Source organism: Lemur catta, chromosome 3 (assembly GCF_020740605.2).
Source record: "Lemur catta isolate mLemCat1 chromosome 3, mLemCat1.pri, whole genome shotgun sequence".
Classification (NCBI taxonomy): Eukaryota; Metazoa; Chordata; class Mammalia; order Primates; family Lemuridae; genus Lemur; species Lemur catta.
The window spans coordinates 95291231-95307241 of NC_059130.1; the positions used below are offsets into that span (position 1 = coordinate 95291231).

The 16011-nt window shown below is 38.1% G+C and overlaps 1 protein-coding gene and 1 pseudogene across 9 annotated transcripts in view; both read right to left on the bottom strand.

Moving 5' to 3' along the window:
- Positions 1-1893: 1893 nt before the first annotated feature.
- CCDC30 (coiled-coil domain containing 30) overlaps positions 1894-16011 on the bottom strand; it is a 134358-nt gene continuing 120240 nt past the window's right edge. For 6 of the 9 annotated variants that reach the window (XM_045545710.1, XM_045545708.1, XM_045545709.1 and 3 more), the window contains 4 exons: positions 14141-14277; positions 11027-11141; positions 2663-2727; positions 1894-2255 (listed from right to left, as the gene is read on the bottom strand). In XM_045545710.1, coding sequence (XP_045401666.1) covers positions 2063-2255; positions 2663-2727; positions 11027-11141; positions 14141-14277 — 510 coding nt within the window. In that variant the 3' untranslated portion in view covers positions 1894-2062. The remainder of the gene's footprint in view (positions 2256-2662; positions 2728-11026; positions 11142-14140; positions 14278-16011) is intronic. The other 3 variants (XM_045545712.1, XM_045545711.1, XM_045545713.1) reach the window with 3 other exon arrangements.
- LOC123636183 lies at positions 7106-7197 on the bottom strand (annotated as a pseudogene).

Here is a 16011-nt window from a genome sequence, read left to right on the forward strand (position 1 = left end):
GTCGTTTGAGCTCAGGAGTTCCAGGTTACAGTGAGCTATGATTGTGCCACTTCACTCCAGCCTGGGTGACACAGCAAGACCCTGTCTCAAACAAAACAAAACAAAACAAAACAAAACCCTTATTTCCTATATCTTTTGATCATCCTTTTCTAGTTCACTCATAAAAATTCCATGTGTCTCAATTTTAGGGGTCATTTTTATTTCTGGTTAGTTCGCCTCTCTTCTTGACCTCCCTATCTCCAACTAAAGAAAAAGAAGAAGAAAGAGGAGGAGGGGAATAAGGAGAGAAAGGAGGAGGAAGGGGAAAGGAACGGCAGCAGTTGCCCTTCAGTATAGTTTTATACCAACTATTTTAGAATAAACCTTTAAAATTGATATTATCCAATGTTGAAGAGTATGTGGAAAAACTAGTACATTCAGAAACTGCTAGTGAAAATAAATGATAGCTAACATTTAGTAGGCAGTTACTAAGTGCTAAATACATGCTTCATTTCATTTGGGTCTCACAACCCTATGGGATAGCTACTATTACTGTTCCGATTTTATGGATCAAGAAATTGGAGGAGGTTGAGTAACTTGAATATGGAAAGAGTATTTTGGCATAGCCCTTTTTTAAAACAATGCAACAGGCCAGGCGTGGTGGCTCACGCCTGTAATCCTAGCACTCTGGGAGGCTGAGGCAGGTGGATTGTTTGAGCTCAGGAGTTCGAAAACAGCCTGAGCAAGAGCAAGACTCCGTCTCTACTAAAAATAGAAAGAAATTATATGGACAGCTAAAAATATATATAGAAAAACTTAGCCGGACATGGTAGCACATGCCTATAGTCCCAGCTACTTGGGAGACTGAGGCAGGAGGATTGCTTGAGCCCAGGAATTTGACGTTGCTGTGAGCTAGGCTGATGCCACGGCACTGTAGCCCAGGCAGCAGAGTGAGGCTCTGTTCCAAAAATAAATAAATAAAAAAAAGAAAAAAGAATATAAAACAATGTAACAAGTGATGTCCTAAAGCCACAGTAACATTTATATGCTTTGACTTAGACCAAACTTGCAAATTTGTTTTCTGGAGTAATTCAGAGGAACTACATGCATAAAGACCTTCACCACAACATAATCTTAAATAGTGAAAAGTGAAAACAACTTAAATGTCAAACAAGAGGATGTTTAAGTAATTTATAGAACACCAACATGATATAATATCATGCGGCTACTGAAAATGTTTTCATGGTATAATCAATTAAAAATCAGACCATGAAAATGAATACATAATATGCTAATAACCATTTAGAATATATGTATTTGAATAAGGACCAAAAGGGAATAACTCTAAAATGAAAATGGTTGTGTTAAGATTGTGGGAAAAACAAATACCGCATGTTCTCACTTATAAGTGAGCTAACCAAGGGATATAGATAGTCACAAAGTGGTGTAACGGACATTGAAAACCTGGACCTCCCTAATGACGATAAATAAACAAGAGAACAGAATCTAAATTAAAAAAAATAATAAAAAAATTAATAGGGGGAGGGCAGAATAGGGGTGAGGGATAAAAATCTACCTATTGGGTACAATGTACACTATTGTGGTGATGGTTACACTGAAAGCCCTGACTTTAGCATGATACAGTTCTTCCATGTAACAAAAAACACTAGTACCTCCTAAACTTTTGAAATAAAAAAAAAAGATTATAGGATTACAGGAGGGGGTGTTTTTGTTTTTAAAATATTTGCTTTAATGTGATTGTACTGGTTTTACTTTTAAAAATTGAATAAGAAAAATACAATAATGAGAAAGAATGCTGAATTAATATGTGTACTCTGTTGAAGAGAGACCTAATTAAATCATGGCACTATAGTCAATATAGTGATCAATACAAGGCATTTGAGGATACCAAACGAACTTGAGAAATCCACTTTAATGAATTCATCAGCAATTTGGAAGACTCCTGGTTGATGTGGAGTGGGGATCTATGGTAACTCTTCTCCATGTCATGGTCCGCCTTTGTGTCCAAGCTTTAAGTTAGCCACTTTGATCAGGATAGTTTTAGACATCAGTGGTTTTATAGTTATGACTTTTGGTCTTGTTCTCGTATGTTGTGTGTCTCTTTCAGAGAAGCCACATTTATGTATCCAGCCTTGGAATTTTGTGAACGGGAAACAGACTCGGGGGACTTTGGGATTGGCTTTGCTTCTTCTGACTTAGGTTCTTTAACCTCTTGAAGACTTGCAACTGCCTCTACCAAATCTGTTCCTGAAAAACTAAGAAAGGCCATGTGTGAGGACATCGTATAAATAGAATTCTTGGTAGCAGTTTGGGGTTACAGGGATATGGTATCAATAGAATTTCAATTTTTTGCAACTGTCAAACACAAAGAAAACCAAATAAAATTTACCTTAAGCCTATGTTCATGGACTATCTCCTACCTTAAATCAGGATTCTGTGGGGTGTAGGGGTACAGGAGTGGCAAGGGGAGAAGGGATTGGAAGAAGGGTCAGTATAAATGTAGAAAAAATTACCCCAAAATGCTATGCTTTTTCAAGCCAGCAACTCAAGACTATTTAGGTAGCAATGACTCTCGGGCATAAAGATGATTGTTTTTTGTTTTTCTTTTTTTTACTCTCTGCCAGAGCAAACATGGACAGATGATTGTCTTGACTTTACTAACCTGGAATATGGTAAAAGCAGTATTTTATTAAGTGCTTCAAATTCAGGAATGTCACTAATTGTTTCCTAAAAGGAAAGAAAAGATGACTATTAAAAATTATAATGATAAACCATTGCAATGTGATCCTAGAACTAATAGTGTATATATATACACACACATATAAATATATAAATAAATATAAACATATTTACATATAAATATATTGGTATATTTTTATATCATATATAAATATGTTTTAAGTCATATTTATACATAAATAGATATAATACTTACATATATTAATAGTATGAATAACAAAAAGCATAAAAGAGATAGAATGAAAAGCTGGTTGGCCTCCCACCCATCAGTGTGTCTGTCTATTTCTGTCTCTCTATACACACACACACACACACACACACACACACACACACACATCATCTATCTATCTATATGGTACTATACATACTATCTTCACCTTATCTTTACCTTGCTTCTTTCCTTTGTTAAATATATTTTGGATATACTCTAGAAATTTTATTCTTTCTTTTTTTTTTAAACAGCAGCTTTCTTGAGAAGTAACTCACATACCATAAAGTTCTCTCTTTTAATATGTTCAATTCAGTACTTTTTTATTTGAGACAGAGTCTCACTCTGTTGCTGGGGCTAGAGTACCATGGCATCAAGCCTAGCTCACAGCAACCTTAAACTCCTGGGCTCAAGTGATCCTTCTGCCTCAGCCTCCCAAGTAGCGGGGACTACAGGCATGCACCACCATGCCTGGCTCATTTTTTTGTATATATTTTAGTTGTCCAGTTAATTTCTTTCTATTTTTAGTAGAGACGGGGTCTCACTCTTGCTCAGGCTGGTCTCAAACTCCTGACCTCGAGCGATCCACCCGCCTCGGCCTCCCAGAGTGCTAGGATTACAGGCGTGAGCCACCATGCCCGGCCCAAATTCAGTACTTTTTACTGTATTCACACACTTGTACAACCATCACTAAGTCCAGAACATTTTCATCATCCCCCCCCCCACAAGCCCCATACTCATGAGCAATCACTTTCCATTTCTCCCTCATTCTAGTCTCTGGAAACCACTAATACACTTTCTGTCTTTACAGATTTTCTTATTCTGGACATTTCCTATATATGGAATCACATAACACGTGGCCTTTTATGTCTGGCTTCTTTAGAGCATTAGCATAATGTTTTCAAGGTTCATCCATTTTGTAGCAAGTATCAGTACTTCATTTTTTATGGCTGAATAATATTCCATTGTTTGGATACAACACATTGTTTATCAGTTCATCAGGTGATGGAGAGTAGGTTGTTTCCACTTTTTAGTTATTATGAATAATGCTGCTATGAATATTTATGTACAAGTTTCTGGTAGGACATATGTTTTTATTTCTCTTGGATAGTGCTATGGTCTAAAGGGTTTTTAAAATTTTATAATATTCAATACTGACAAATTATAAGTGTATATATTTATGGGGTACAAAGTGATGCTATGATATATGTATGCAATGTAGAATTATTTAATCAAGCTAATTAACATATACATCACCTCAAATACTTATCATGTATTCATCCTGTCTAATTAAAACAGTGTTCCCAGCCAGGCGCAATGGCTCACGCCTGTAATCCTAGCACTCTGGGAGGCCGAGGTGGGAGGATCAATCAAGGTCAGGAGTTCGAGACCAGCCTGAGAAAGAGTGAGACCCCATCTCTACTAAAAATAGAAAGAAATTAGCTGGACAACTAAAAATATATATAGAAAAAAATCAGTCGAGCATGGTGGCGCATGCCTGTAGTCAAAGCTCCTTGGGAGACTGAGGCAGGAGGATCGCTTGAGCCCAGGAGTTTGAGGTTGCTGTGAGCTAGGCTGACACCATGGCACTCTAGCTCGGGCAACAGAGCGAGACCCTCTCTCAACAACAACAACAAAAGCCAAAAAAAATCCGGGGTTTCCTTTGACCAACATCTCCCCATTCCCTCCCCATCCCCTAGCCTCTGGTAACCACCATTCTGCTCTCTGCTTCTATTTGTTTGTTTTAGATTCTACATAAGTGAGAACATGTGGTATCTGTCTTTCTGTGCCAAGCTTATTTCACTCAGTATAATACCCTTCAGGTTCATCAATGTTGTCACAAATGACAGAAGTTCCTTCTTTTTAAAGGCTAAATAGTATTCCATCATTTATATATATGACACTTTCTTTATCCATTCATTCAGTGATAGACACATAGGTTCATGCCATAACTTGACTATTGTGAATAATACTGCAATAAACATGGGAGTGCAGATATCTCTTTGACATATGGATTTCAAATTCTTTGCATATATATCTAGCAGTGGGATTGCTGGATCGTATAGTAAGTAATTCTATTTTCAGCTTTTTGAGGAACCTCCATATAGTATTCCATAATGGCTATACTAATTTACATTCCAACCAACACTGTACAAGAGTTTCCTTTTCTCTACATCCTCACCAACACTTACTATCTTTCATCTTCTTTTTAAATTTTTTAAAACTTTTTTTATCTTTTGTTCTTTTTCTTATTGTTTACTGCTATGATGAAACATGACAGGCATTTATCATCTTTTTGATAATTGCCATTCTGACAGGTGTGAGGTGATATCTCATTGTAGTTTTTATTTTCATTTCCCTAATGGTTAGTGATGTTGAGCATTTTTTTCATATACCTGTTGGCCACTTGTATGTCTTCTTTTGAGAAATATCTACTCTTGTCCTTTGCCCATTTTTTAATTGGGTTGTTTTCTTGCTATTGAGTTGAGTTCTGTATATATTTTGGAATTTAACCCCTTATCAGGTATATACCTTGCAAATATTTTCTCCCAATCCATAGGTTGCCTTTTCACTTTGTTAATTGTTTCCTTTGCTGTGCTGAAGCTTTTTAGTTTGATGTACTCCTATTTGTCTATTTTTGTCCTTGTTGCCTGAGCTTTTAGGGTCAAATAAAAAAAAATCATTGCCCAGACCTATAATTTTTTCCCTATGTTTTCTTGTAGTAGTTATAGTTTCAGGTCTTATGTTTAAGTTTTTAATCCATTTTGAGTTGATTTTTGTATGTGGTGTTAGCTAAGGTTCCAATTTAAGTCTTTTGCGTGCCAGTTTTTTCAATACCCTTTATTGAAGAGATTGTTTTCTTCCCATTATGGAGTACCCTTGGTACCTTTGTTAAAAATCAATTGACTGTAAATGTGTGGGTTCATTTTGGGCCTCTTTATTCTGTTCCTTTGGTCATTGTGTCTATTTTTATGCAAATACCATGCTGTTTTAATTACTATAGCTCTGTAATATAGTTTGATATCAGGTAGTGTGATACCTCCAGCTTTGTTCTTTCTGCTCAAGATTGCCTTGGCTATTAAGGGTTTTCTGTAGTTCCATATGAATGTTAGGATTGTTTTTCCTATTTCTGTGAAAAATGACATTGGAATTTTGATAGATACTATATTGAATCTGTAGATTGCTTTGGATAGTATGGATATTTTAATAATTTAATTCTTCCAATCCATGAACATAGGGTATATTTTCATTTATTTGTGTCTTCTTCAATTTCTTTCATCAATGTTTTATAGTTTTCAGTGTATAGATCTTTCACTTCTTTGATTATATTTATTCCTAAGTATTTTGGGTTTTTTTGTAGCTATTTAAGTACCGTGGGCTAACCGATTGTGCCACTGGAGCTTCTTTTGTAACCATTATAAATGTGATTGTTTCCTTGATTTCTTTTTTGGATAGTTTGTTGTTAGTGTATAGAAATACTACTGATTATTTTGTGTTGATTTTGTATCCTGCAACTTTACTGTGTTTGGTTATTAGTTCTAACAGTTTTTGGGTGGCATCTTTAGGGTTTTTTATATATAATCATGTTATTAGCAAATAGACAATTTCACTTCTTCCTTTCCTGTTTGGATGCCTTTTATTTCTTTCTCTTGCCTAACTGCTCTAGCAGGGACTTTCAGTACTATATTGTATAGACGTGGTAAGAGTGGACATCTTGTCTTTTTCTTGATCTTAGAGGAAAAGCTTTCAATTTTTCACCAATGAATATAATGTTAGCTCTGGGCTTGTCATACATAGCCTTTATTGTGTTGTATATTCCTTCTAAACCTAGTCTGTTGAGAGTTTTTATCATGGAAGGATGTTGAATTTTGTCAAATGCTTTTTCTGCATCTAATGAGATAATCATATGGTTTTTATTGTTCATTCTGTTAATGTGGTTTATCACATTTATAGATTTGCATGTATTGAACCATCCTTCTATTCTTGGGATAAATCCAAATTTATCATGTTGGATGATCCTTTTAATGTGCTATTGAATTTGGTTTGCTAGTATTTTGTTGAGGATTTTTGCATCTATGTTTATCAGGGATATTGGTCTGCAATTTTCTCCTCTTGCATTTCTGATTTTATTTATTTGAGTTTTCTCTCTCCCTTTTTTAAAATTTAAAATGTGTCATCCTTGCACAGGGGCCATGCTAATCTTCTGTGTATCATTCCAATTTTAGTATATGTGCTGCTGAAGTGAGCACGAGTCTTCTCTCTTTTTCTTAGTCTAGCTAAGGATTTGTCAATTTTGTTTATCTTTTCAAAAAACAACTCTTAGTTTCATTGACTTTTTTTATTGTTTTTCTAGTCTCTATTTTATTTATTTCTACACTGACTTTTTGTTATTTCCTTCCTTCTGATAACTTTGGGTTTAGTTTGTTCTTCTTTTTCTAGTTCTTTGAAGTATAACATTACTTTGAAGTAAAACATTGTTTATTTGAGATCTTTCTTCTTTTTTGATATGGGCATTTGTTGCTATAAATTTCCCTCTTAGAACTGCTTTGCTGCATCTTGTAAGTTTTGGTATGTGTGTTTCCATTTTCATTTGTCTCAAAAATTTTTTTATTTCCCTTTTGATTTCTTCATTGACCCATTGGTTGTCCAGGAGCATGTTGCTTAATTTCCACATATTTGTGGATTTGCCATATTTTCCTGTCATTGACTTCTATTTTCATACCATTGTAATCAGAAAAGATAGTTGATATACTTTCAGTCCCCCTAAATTTGTTCAAACTTGTTTTATGGCCTAACACATGATCTATCCTGGAGAATGTTTCATGTGTACTTGAGAAGAATGTATATTCTGCTGCTTTGGGATGGAATTTTCCTATGTGTCTGTTAGGTCCATTTGGTCTATAGTATAGTTCAAGTCCAATATTTCCTTATTAATTTTCTGTCTTAATGATCTGACCATTAGTGAAAGTGGAGTACTGAAGTCCCCTACTATGACTGTATTACAATCCATCTCTCTGTTCAGATCCTTTTTATTTATTTATTTATTTTGAGACAGAGTCTCACTCTGTTACCCAGGCTAGAGTGCTGTGGCATCAGCCTAGCTCACAGCAACCTCAAACTCCTGGGCTCAAGGGATCCTCCTGCCTCAGCCTCCCGAGTAGCTGGGACTACAGGCACGTGCCACCATGCCTGGCTAATTTTTTCTATTTTTAGTTGTTTGGCTAATTTCTTTCTATTTATAGTAGAGGCAGGGACTCACTCTTGCTCAGGCTGGTCTTGACCTCCTGAGCTCAAGCAATCCTCCTGCCTTGGCCTCCCAGAGGGCTAGGATTACAGGCATGAGCCACCACACCCAGCCTGTTCAGATCCTTTAACATATCCTTTATATATTACTGTTCTGATGTTGGGTACATATATATTTATAATTGTTATATCCTTCTAATGAATTGACCCCTTTATCATTATATAATGACCTTCTTTGTCTCTTTTTATAGTTTTTGAATTAAACTCTTTTTTGTCTGGTATAAGTATAGCTACCCCTGCTCTCTTTTGGTTTCCACTTTTTTTTTTTTCTTTTTAGAGATAGGGTCTTGCTCTTGCTCAGGCTGGTCTCCAACTCCTGAGCTTAAGCAATCCTCCTGCCTTGGCCTCCCAGAGTGCTAGGATTACAGGAGTGAGCCACCACCCCCGGCCCTTTGGTTTCCATTTGTATGGTCTTTTGTGACTGGCTTCTTTCACTTTGCACAATATTTTTAAGGTTCGTCTATGTTATAGCATAGGTCAATACTTCATTCCTTTTTATGACCAAAACATATTTCATTGTATGGATATATCACATTTTATTTATCCATTCATTAGTTGATAGACATTTGGGTTATTTGTACCTCTTGGCTATTATGAATAATGCAATGAACATTTGTGTATAAGTTTTTGAGTGGAACAACCATCTTTTGAATGTCATTATTTCATTTTCCTAGATGAGGGAACTGGAAGATGAATCAACTTGCCCTTATTCATATAACTAGTAAAATGCTGAGCTAGGATTTAACACATAGGGTACAATTAGAAAACTTACCAATGACAGAAAGCCAGGTTTTAAAACAGCTTCATGGAAAAGGAGATATTTAGATTGAGTTTAAGGGACAGTAGGAACCAGCCAAGGAAAACTCTGGGGAAAAGTAGTCATAAGAGAGTGTAATGGAGGGAGAGGGCTTTCCTAGAAGAGCCTGGATCTGATGACATGTAGGATCCAGGGACCTGGACAGTGTGGGACATGAAGTGGAAAGAGGAATCAGTGAGGGATGAGATGGGTAGGACTGGCAGGGGCCAGGTCATGGGGAATATGAAGACTGTCTAAAAATTTGGGTTCTATCCTGAAGACTACAGGAAGCCATTGTATAGTTTTGAGTCATATTCTCCAGTTGTATTTTTTAAATTCCCCACTGGCTACAGACTCTAAGAGCTAAAGGACTTTGAAAGGGAAAAGCTGGGAAGATGGAATAGGGGAGAGAAATGCATGATACAGAGGGAGAAAATTTTAGACCATTTAGGGAAACAGTGAGTAGACTCCCTTCATTTAATCAGGCTTGCTTGATGTCAGAAAGGTATTTGGAATATGAAGAGTTCTTATGTGGCTTCAGTTTCTTATGGCTTAGACACCAACAACTCTGGGAACCTTCCTTAACCACCTTAGGCAAGTTTAGATATCACTCCTCTTGCTTCCACAGCATTCTGGGCCTACTGCTATTGTAGAATTTATGGAAAGGTATGGTAGTGGCCAGTTATGTGACTGTCACTCTCAGCTGAATTCTGTGAGGGCTGATTGTGTTTCTTATTCGTCATCATATCCAAACTGTATGGGAAACAGTTTGGGGCCTAGCACACTGTATGTGCTCAATAAATATTTGACGGTAACGTTGTGGATCTCAAAGCTCTTGGTCCTAGCATATACTCAATTAAGTGTTCTAACTCAGCACTTGTAATACTATCGTACTTATTTACATATGTGTCTGTCCTTTTCTACTAGGCCTCTGTAGGCCTAGGGACTCTCTTTGTATTCTTAGGACCTAGGTCAGTTTCTGGAATTGATAAATGTTTGTTGCATGAATGGTTAAGTAAAAAGAGTGAATGACTAGACAATTGAGAGTAGCTGTAGCTCAGGAAAAAACATAAACTATTGGAAATCAGGCCACATATTCTGGCAGTTCTACTTTTGACAAAATTGGCAAAATAATTCACATAGCTTGGAAATAATCCCCTTTCTGAGAGCAAACAAGATGTAGGTCTTATAGCAACAGTGCTCATCAAGCAGGATCTATGGTAAAGTATCTGGGAAAGAAATGTCTAGCAGGTGATATAAACCAGGCAAAAAAGTAAGGAGCCTCTACCTGGGATTCAGAATACAGTTTCGTTGCTGATGTGCTCAGCAGTAAGACTCTGGACCTTGTCTAGACCTATACTATTGTCTGCATCTCTCTGTATTTGGCTACTTGTCTACTTGGAATTGGGGAACATAATTGCTTTTCTCTGTCTCAGATGCTCCCCTTAGGCTTGACTCCTTGCCAGACCAGACTAGCTTTACCCTACTCTGAGCTCCAGATCTGCCCATCTTTCAGATGGGGTAGAATAATACATGGTCAACAGTGTTGTTGGGAATGAAGCATATATGTGAAAGCATTTAACATTTATTAACTCTCAAATATTTGTGGAACACAGAGAACCTGTCCATAAATATTTGAGATATCACTCATACGGTGATATATGATACAATCTTTGACCTTCAGGATCTCACTGTTGAGCTAATGAGATAGAGAAGAAAAATGGCACTGCAATACAGTGTGCTAAGGAAGAAGTATGAGGTATGCACAAATTGCTCTGGGCTCACAAGCTGACCCAATGAGGAGCAAAGCTGGTCGAGAGCTGTCTTAGGGTCTGCTGCCCTGGTGTGCGGCCAAGGAACCTGTTGGCCACAGCTACGAGCAGGGCCACAGCCATATGAAGATGAAGGGAAGAGGGGGCGCAGCACCCTCAGCAACCCAAACTTCAGATTAAAGACCCAATAGGAAGCACACATCTTACCTCTCCTCTGCGAATCTGGATGCTCCTTATGATTCGCTCTAACAGGCCAATGTGCTGCGTCAAACGGAGACTATTTTCCTGTAATTGTTTATTTTCTTTATCCAGGAAAAGTACTCTAGGGATGGCATAAATCAGTGGCATGACTAGAAATTTCTGTATCATTACTCAAAACCCACCTCCCATTAGCTCTGGATCTTAGACCACTATCCAGATTTTAGAAGCAAATTTGGCAGAATAATTCCCACTATATTCCAAGGACAACTAAAAGTCAATAAGCTTCTGGGCTATACATGATTATTAAATACATGTGCAAGAATATTAAAGGCACAGTGAAAAATTCAAGGAAGGGTATGATCCCATTTAGAGATGGGACTGAAACAAGAGACTCTGTATCCCTTCAAATATTGTAGCTACACAACTAGTATCTGCTTCTGATTTCTCACATAGAAATAAAAATAGAAGCAGCAGCAGCAATGGCAACCATTTACTAAGTACTTACCATGTACTTAGGCAATGCAACCTACCCATATGGTAAGCACCTAAAACTTTTCATGTATTAGCTTATTTTTATTTATTTATTTATATTTATTTTTCTTTTTAAGAAATTTTTAGGCCAGGCACGGTGGCTCACACCTATAATCCTAGCACTCTGGGAGGCTGAGGTGGGAGGATAGCTTGAGGTCAGGAGTTCAAGACCAGCCTGAGCAACAGCGAGACCCTGTTTCTACTAAACATAGAAAAATTAGCCAGGCATGGTGCTGTGTGCCTGTAGTCCCAGCTGCTGGGGAGGCTGAGGTGGGAGGATTGCTTAGAGCCCAGGAGTTGGAGGTTGCTGTGAGCTAGGCTGACGCCACGGCACTCTACTCAAGGCAACAGAGTGAGACTCTGTCTCAAAAAAAGGAAAAAGAAATTTTTAATTTAAAAATTTTTAATGTTATTTAAAATTTTTATTTATTGTTTTTATTTATATTTAAAAATGTTTAATTTTTATGTATTTTTTATTATTTTTATTTATTTATCCATCTATCTTTCTATTTATTTGTTTTCAGACAGAGTCTCATTCTGTCGCCCCTGCTAGGGTGCCGTGGCATCATCAGCTCACTGAAACCTCAAACTCCTGGGCTCCAGCGATCCTCCTGCCTCAGCCTCCTGAGGAGCTAGGACTACAGGCATGCACCACCATGCCTCACTCATTCTATAAAAAAGACATCTGCACTCGAATGTTTATAATTTTTCTATTTTTTGTAGAGATGAGGTCTCACTCTTGCTCCTCCTGCCAAAGTGCTGGGGTTACAGCATGAGCCACCACACCTGGCCTATTAGCTCATTTAATCCTCACAGCAACCTCATGAAATATATACTGTTATGAGGCCTATTTTATAAATGAGGAAAGTGAGGCTCAGAGAGGGGAAAGTAACTTGTTTAAAAATAAAAATAGAAATTCGTAGAGCTGGGATGCCAACCCAGACCTTTCAGATTTTAAGCCTTAGCTCTTAACCATTATATAGGCTTACTTTCTAGGACCACAGTTTATTTGGGAGACATAACAGTGTAATAGTTTTGATCTAAGATTTTTGTTTCAGTTTTGATTCTGCCACTGTGTGACCCTTGGCAAATTATAAATCTGAGCCTTATTTGTAAAATGAGGAAATACCCTGTGGAAGAAACTTACTCTAAGGAAAATATCTAAGTCTAATCCGGGCGACCAGATTGTGTCACCAGGAAGACAAGACAGGAAGATAATTAATGTTAAGGCCAGGCCGGGCACGGTGGCTCATGCCTGTAATCCTAGCACTCTGGGAGGCAGAGGTGGGCGGATCGTTTGAGCTCAGGAGTTCAAGATCAGCCTGAGCAAGAGTGAGACCCCCGTCTCTACTAAAAATAGAAAGAAATTATCTGGACAACGAAAAATATATATAGAAAAAATTAGCTGGGCATGGTGGCGCATGCCTGTAGTCCCAGCTACTTCGGAGGCTGAGGCAGTAGGATCGCTTAAGCCCAGGACTTTGAGGTTGCTGTGAGCTAGGCTGACGCCATGGCACCCACTCTAGCCCGGGCAACAGAGCGATGAGACTCTGTCTCAAAAACAAAAAATAAGTGTTAAGGCCAGGGTAATGAGTCAATTGTGTTGGGCCCCAAGGGTCAGAAGCTATGACATGATTCAAGACGAGCAATAATTTATATGGGATATATATGAAAGGGGAGACACAGACAGTAAGTAAAAGATAATCAGAGATTCTCCAAGCCTGTCCGGAGGACAAAGTGCCCAAAGCAGTGGACAGGAGAGTTTCAGTCTGCTTGGTGACCTCTCCCTAGACTATTGTGCTGTGGTCTACGGCCAGGCTGCTGAGGTCTACATGCTGCTCTGCCACTGACCAGGCTGGGCGAGTTCCCTAACCTTTCTAGACCTTTGCTTCCTATTCATAAAATAAGGCTAGTAATAATGCCTCTCTCCTGGGATTGGTGTCAGGATTAAGTGAATAGAGAGAGAGAGAGAGCTTAGAACAGTGCTTTGCATATAGTAAGTGCTCAAACAAATGCTAATCATTATAGTTAATATTGGTGACATTATTTGTTAAGATCAACCCACTCTCTTTGTTCTGATTCTTGCCCTAAGAAAACTTTGATTGTAATTAAGAAAACTTTTATTGTAATCCTATAAAGAAGAGAATGCTCAGGCCTGCTGATATCTGAATTCTTTTCTGTGTGTAACATTAATACTTCTCATTAAAAATGAATACATTGGTATCCTGTGAGTGTAATGAATTTAAGCCATTTCCATGAGCTTGATTCTCTCTTGGCCTGCCTTGATTCCATAGGTATCAAATGATAAAAATGAGTGTCAACGCACACAAAAGTGACAGGCCAGGTCCTCAGTGAGGCAGTGCCACTATGAAAGAGCCTGTGTAAATATCCAACCAGCCTCCTCCATATTTTTCTCTTTAATTTCACAATTTCTGCCACTTGTATGATCTGCTGGAAACAGCAGACAGCAGAGCAAGAGTTATAGGATAGGCCACAAACTCAAAGGACAATCTCTGGAACCATTTCTTTCTTGAGGGAGAAACAGCCTCTTTGTGGAGTTCATTGGACCCCAGGCAGGACTGCACCTACCTGCTCTGGATTGAAGATAGCATCCATTTTTTGCTGCGGATCAATTCTTCTTGCTCTGTGAGTTGCTCCAGAAGTCTCCTTTTCTCTAGAAGCAGGATATCATTTTGGGTAGTGATCTGGTCCTGGAATGCCTTCTCCTAGGGATTAGAAAGTCCCCTAATTACCACAACAGGAGAAAGAATTATAAATTTAAGAGCATCAGCCTGTTTCTAAACTCTTAACAGCAAATCTCCCTTATTTCCTTTTTCTCTCCTGTCCTCTAGTCTGTTTACACTTGTTTGCTAACACTGTCATTTCATTATATAATATCTAGATAGTTCATCTGTTTATTTTGGTTATTTTATATCATGTATTTTGTTTGGACATTTCATTATTCCTTTGCATTAACATTTAAAAATATCTGAGCACACAACTTCCAATAAGGTCCCAATTGCTCTTTTTCTTTCTTTCTTTTTTTTTCTTTCTTCACAGGACTGAGTGGGTCTGTGGAACCAATGCTCTTATCTATATTCTAATTCTATAGGTATCAAACCACCAACAAATACAACTAAATTCTCTGAAACCCCATATTGAACTTTTTCCCATTTAATACATTTCCATCCTCTTTGTAACTATATTCTCTTTGAGGCAAAGGGAGGAGGATGAGAACACAGCCACCTCATGTGGCTATCAGTGTCAGGATCCCAGTTGGCATGGCGAGTCAAACTTGTAAGCCAGGTGCAGTGATGATGCTGAATGATTTCTAGCCTGACACCATGTTTTACTTTCTACCAATGATTTTCCCCAAAAGCAGTAGCCACTGAAATTATAACTAAAATGATAAAGGAGTGCATTTTGTGAAAAAACACCAACATTCTGGTATTGAAAGAATCAGTAGATACTAGTAGATATCATTCTTGGTGAGGAGTTTAGAGCTCAAAGGTGTAGAATTGCCAGCCTCACTTCACTAATGCCTTGTCAATGGTAACAGGCAAGTGCCTTCACCTGTTTGTGTCTGTCCCTCAGCTGCCAGTGGTGAGTGAGTGCGTGTGGGAGAACAACCACCTGTGGCAGACGGGTGGATCACAGGGTGAAGAGAGGCAACTTTACATGTTTCTTTTAAATAAGACATTAATGTAGATCACTCAGAAAAGATGGTCCCATCTATTATTAAGGAAGTATAAGGATAGAGATTAGATTATGTTCTGAAACAAACCATTCCAGATTTTAAAGTCATTGTCCAGGATCCTGAAATGTCTAATAATAGCCTCACCTGCTATTATTTAAAGACATTTAATCAATAATGTCTTGGTAAGAATTGAGAATAGAAGCAGCCATCACACAGACAATATTCTAGGCAGTTATAAATGGATTAGAAAGGATAGTAAATGGGGAAGGCTACTGATACCGCTGTCCTTTGGAAATACCATATTTTCTTGAACCAAAAAAAAAAAAAGAATAAAAAAAATCAGGACACCTGCTGTGATAACAGGATAAAACATTTGGGAAAACCTGGTTTGGAAGGCCACAACAGTTGGAAGACTCAACTGGTTCACTATATAAAGAGAAAGATGAAGAAATGAAGCCAAAGAAGTGACATTATTTTTTGGAGACTTAGAAAGCAAGCCCAGCTCTTTAATGCTCAGGGATCTGGTCCATGGGTCCTAAAAAAGAACCCCTAGGTTTGTACCTCTGTGGCATTAAAAGATCTCAAATTAAAGCCGCACGCAGAGCCCGGGGGTGGTGGCTCACTCCTGTAATCCTCACACTCTGGGAGGCCGAGGCAGGAGGATCCCTTGAGCTCGTCAGTTTGAGACCAGCCTGAGCAAGAGCAGCCAGGCGTGGTGGCATACACCTGTAGTCCCAGCTACTTGGGAGGCTGAGGCAGGAGG